At 37.2% G+C, this 5,018-nt stretch overlaps 1 protein-coding gene across 1 annotated transcript in view; it reads right to left on the bottom strand.

Annotated features, from left to right (window-relative positions):
- Positions 1-4,582, bottom strand: part of NVL (nuclear VCP-like) — a 38,572-nt gene extending 33,990 nt beyond the window's left edge. The window contains exons 1-5 of the mRNA XM_009273837.2: positions 4,512-4,582; positions 3,301-3,353; positions 3,116-3,212; positions 2,055-2,109; positions 1,302-1,568 (exon numbers count right to left, since the gene is read on the bottom strand). Coding sequence (XP_009272112.1) covers positions 1,302-1,556 — 255 coding nt within the window. The 5' untranslated portion in view covers positions 1,557-1,568; positions 2,055-2,109; positions 3,116-3,212; positions 3,301-3,353; positions 4,512-4,582. The remainder of the gene's footprint in view (positions 1-1,301; positions 1,569-2,054; positions 2,110-3,115; positions 3,213-3,300; positions 3,354-4,511) is intronic.
- Positions 4,583-5,018: the final 436 nt, after the last annotated feature.

A 5,018-nucleotide genomic window follows, 5' to 3' on the forward strand; every position in this document is an offset into this window, starting at 1 on the left:
CTAAAAGTACATACTTATAAGCAAAAAAAACCCAAACAACCCCTCCCCAAAACCCCCAAAACCACTAACCAAAATCAGACACCAGTTATTTGCATACCATAGAGCAATCCACTTTGGGGATGAATAAAACTGTATCAATGTATTTACTCCAATGGAAACAATTTTTATTACTAGTAAGTCATGAGTGGCTGTAAGAAAATATTATTCAGTGCTGACACAAGTTAACTAACATGTAAGAAAAGGGCTAATACAGGAGAGATGAAAAAAAGAGGTTCAACGAAAGTTAGGTTTTTGGGTTGGGATTTTTTTCTTTTAGAATACAGTATGGCAAACATTTTACAATTTGAGGATCTGCCTTGTATTCAGTTACCATGTATAAAGGGATAATTTGTCAAATCTGCCTATTCAGTAAGCATTTTGTGTAATCAGAAAGGTAGATGTAAATGTAGTTCTTCCTTCACATAAAAAAGAGCATCCTGCCAAAACGTCTGGTCAGCCAAACAACATAAATGTTATCTCCCATACATAAACAGAAAGTTTTCAATAGCTGAACAAAGTTGGTTTTTTCTAAATAAGAAAAAAAAAAAGTTGGGGGAGGGGAGGAAAATCATGAAGTGGGCAATAAGTCTGGATGGGGAGTAGGACCTATTTTTAACTGCTTTATAAATCAATGCAATTTCCTTTCAACTTCCCCAACTCTTATCCATCCAAAAAACTTCAGCTTTCCCCAGGCTCACTAAGACTTGGCCACTGGCCAAGGCAGACTACATGCTACGGCTACAGCCATGCTACGGCTACAGCAAGCCACGTGCTTCCTGACTAGTTAGGCTGGTCACTGGCAAACGGAATAAATACCAGCCAAGTTCCACTTATCTTTTTCTCAGTACGGGCACTAATCTGGGTCTCCCTAAATACTGAGCACTGCATTTTCCTCAAAAAGTGTGGAGGAAATTCATAATTTTGTGACTTTTTACCTCCTATACAAACATGCTTGAAATGGGCCAGAAGGTTCAAAAATCGCTTCTGACAGAGCAGAAAAATGGGGTAAGCCCTTTCTTCTTCAGAAACCAAGCTAAAACCAAGTACTCCACTGGGCTTAAGCCAATCTTTCCTTTCTATTTCACACATTCACTATCTTTAAACACAGTATGAGTGTTTGTAATAAAAATATATTTTAAAAATCCAGAAAGACAAACAGTCCTTTTGGTCTTAGTATCACCCTTCAAAAGCCTGTCAAATCACACAGGAAATTATATTCATACTTGCTACTTAAATCCCATTGAGCTTGTAAAACACAATACCTCAGAAATCAGTTTCTTCTCATCTCCTTCTCCATCCTCAGAAAGGTCAATGAAAAAGTCTTTTCCACACGGAGTTTTATCAATGAACCAGCCCCCTTCAGAGATGCGTGTTTCGACTCTTGCTCCTGGTGAGAGGGTGCTTGTTTGAGGAGCTGTTCGCACAGGAGGGGGGGTTTCCATTGGTTCATTTTTTGGAGTGGTTGGAACAGAATCGGGATTTCCTTTCTTGTATAAGCTCAGCAGGGAACTGTTCATATGATTTGTAGACTGCAGATTCATGTATTTTAAAAGAAAATATGCAAGTTATAATTTGGATTATTTATATTACGAGACCAATGAAAACTTTCATAAACCCCAGTTAGCATCCTCACTGGAGAAAGCAGTCCTGCATCTTCCAACCCACTCCTCTGCAAATCAAATGACTGCATACAAAACTACACCTGGTTGAAGAGGCAACAGTCTTTGCAAGTAATAGTCAGATGTGTCAGTTCCTTCAACCATTTCATTCATTTGCTAGCCAAGTCTTTTGGGCCCCCAGCGTGCTTTCCTCAGAAGTGATTCCCCACCACAGGTTCTTCCTTTTTCTTCAGAAAATAGCCTCCTTTTAGCTCTATAGATTCTCAGTTGGAATTGCCAACTCTGGCTATACCTAATCTTCATCTCTACTTTTAAACTCTCCAAGTGCGTTGCAATTTCACCACATAGAATCAGGTGTTATGCAAATACAAACAATCATAATAAAATACAACTTACTAGATCTTCTGGATAATCATCATAATCGGAGAGATCTGTGGCACTTCCTGCAGTCCTTTACATGGAAGGAAGACAAAAACTATTAATGTATCAGAGCAGAACTGCAAGTGATACACCCACAAAACAGAACAAATGCAATTTCCACAACATGGTTCCCCACACCCATGATAGGTAGCCTAAGACTGGAGAAAAACTCCTGACTAGCATGCTCTAAATTTACTACTATGAAGAGTTAAAAAAATGCATCCTTTCCAAGCCTGTGATGAGTTGGATCAACTTGGCAACCTGGCTGAAAGACAGTCCTAAAAAAAAAAAAGTGATGTCAGATCAATCTGATTCAGTTCACCAAGAGACCACACAATCACCAATGCTGGCACAAGGGAAGCGGTAGCAAATCACTGCTGAACTAGACTAGCCCTTCTGATTACAGTGCCGTAATTGCCCATGAGACCCTTAGTATCTATATCAGGTTAGAGAAACCAGAATGGTCCGTGAAACTATGCACAGGGTTAAGAGTTAGGAAATCTTAATTCCAATCTCATACCCAGTGGCGATTTACTCTGAATAGCCTGTCTTGTAGTCTTATCTCCCAGATTTAGCCAGTGTATCTCACACCCAAGAAAGATTAAGAACAAAAAGGAACTGAATCACATGAGGACTGGGGCCTTATGTGGAAAACTATCAAGGAAGCCCCAAGGATATCCACTAATTCAGGGCTGTATGTTCCCCATAACAGAAAAGTCATGATTGGCTCTAGTATCTGCTTCTCTTCAGTGAAAAAAATGCTTCCATTAAGTACAGGTAACTTCTGATTAAGACAAGCCTATGGGAAATCAAGGATCTATCTGTAACCTTGAAACTACCAAAATTTAATAATATGAAGACAGAAAGCTTTAAAGAAATGATAATACTAATGGCATTATTAAAGCTATGGGAAATCAAGGATCTATCTGTAACCTTGAAACTACCAAAAATTTAATAATATGAAGACAGAAAGCTTTAAAGAAATGATAATACTAATGGCATTATTAAAGTAATCTAATGGTAAAAATCCTTCTTACTCATTTTTCTCTTGTTGTCTTGCTCTTTTTGCCACATGTTCAGCTTCTAAAACTGCTAAATCTTTGCGTTCTTTTTCATTATTAATTATTCCAAACACTGAAAGAAAAAGTTCAAATATGGTAAGAAAACAGGCAAAGTGTAATCAAAGAATTTGGCATCTTGGACATAACACTAACAGAACTACCTTTTTCAACTTGTATTCTAAAAGCATTTCTTTTTCTTCGTCCATATTCTGCACTGAAAAAAACAAAATAAACAGGTTACACCAACTGCTTTTTTCCCCTCAACATAATGCCATTCTCAGAGAAAAAAATACATTGTAAGTTGATACCCAAGCTTCTACGCAAGTTTTTATTAAAAACCAACTATGTGAAAACGTGATTGTTTTTTTCTTAAGCCTGGAATAGCTCAATCACTGGGATGAAACAAAACCACTAAACTATACTGGTCTCTAAAGGGATGTTTAGTAAAAATTACCAAGGTCCTCTTTAACTGTAGCTATAGAGAAGCAGCAATGTACAAGTGAGCACACTGGATTCTATTTCACAACACTCCCGGGTTTTTAATTTTAATTCAGACAAGAACATATGGACACAGGACTACGGTCTAGAAAGAACAGTCCAGCAAGGAATAACTGTTCTAATTAATAATGAGAAAATGAGGAAAAAATGAGAAAAATCTGATTCATCTGATTCTATGAGCATCCTTAAATGCAAACAAAAATCAACCTTTTACCTTTACTTACTGAGGGTATATTTTATTTATTTGCTTTTATACAGTAGCTGACAAAGGAAAAACAAAACAAAAAGCCAAGACCTGTAAGCATCCTAAGCAAGGGTTTTGGCTCCCTTTCTCTAACAAGGCATAAATAAATAGAACATGCAAACACAAATGAATATACTTCTCCACCTTCATTAATTCCCGCACCCACCAATGATCTGCTCTCCACCCAAAAAAGCGAAACAGCCTAAAAATAATTAGGCAAGACTGACTGTCCTGCTGAGCAACTGAGCAAGATTTAGTATCTTACTGAATCCTGTAACTCCCCCAGCTGCCTGCACTGAAGCGTTATTTTCCCCTCATATTTTAAGCTCGGACCAACATGCTGTAATGCATCTGTAGCTGTTTAATTAAAAAAAAAAAAGCAACCCACAAAAAACAAACCACAACTAGATCTTGCAATGCCAATGCATTAATAAAATATGTTACTAGACATATCAGCAGAGGAAAACACTGGAGTGGAAGTGATCTTGTTTCAATCAACCTCAACAACGGGTAATGAAGTTAATGTAAAGAAAATTAAAATTTTGATTAAAAATACACAAATGCAAAATACCAACATAAATATAGTCCATATTTTGAATGTAGAATATAAGAATACAAATCTTTGCTCACCTGTATGTTTTCTGCAAGTCAGATGCTAGAATTCCAGTGTCAACATACTGGCCGCATTTACTACTTGCAAGATACTGAAATGAAGAATTTTAAGCAGCGAATAAAATTTTTGTCAATCATTTCACCAGAACAGCTAGATCAAATATGTTTCAAACTCTACTCTTCTTAGAAGTCAAAATGAAAATCAGAAACAGCTTTGAACTGCCTTGGAACACACTGACAGGATTTCCCAACGAAGTGGGAAATGCTTATTCAGACACAGATAACTAGCTAGCTACACTTCCCGGGGAAAAGCAGCATACTGTGTTTTGGTGCTTCGGTGACTTCTGCTGGTGCAACTCCGTTGTTTTTATTTAGTAAGAAAGATGACTTTGTAACCCACACACCATCTTATTGTCAATCCTTCTAAAGTTATTGGTTTCCCTCAGTTAACCTCCTTTTGTTTTAGGTCTCCTACCTTAAAAAATGAAACAACCTACATCAATTAGTATGGATACCGTCATAATA

Source organism: Aptenodytes forsteri, unplaced genomic scaffold (assembly GCF_000699145.1).
Source record: "Aptenodytes forsteri isolate BGI_AS27 unplaced genomic scaffold, ASM69914v1 Scaffold319, whole genome shotgun sequence".
Lineage (NCBI taxonomy): Eukaryota > Metazoa > Chordata > Aves > Sphenisciformes > Spheniscidae > Aptenodytes > Aptenodytes forsteri.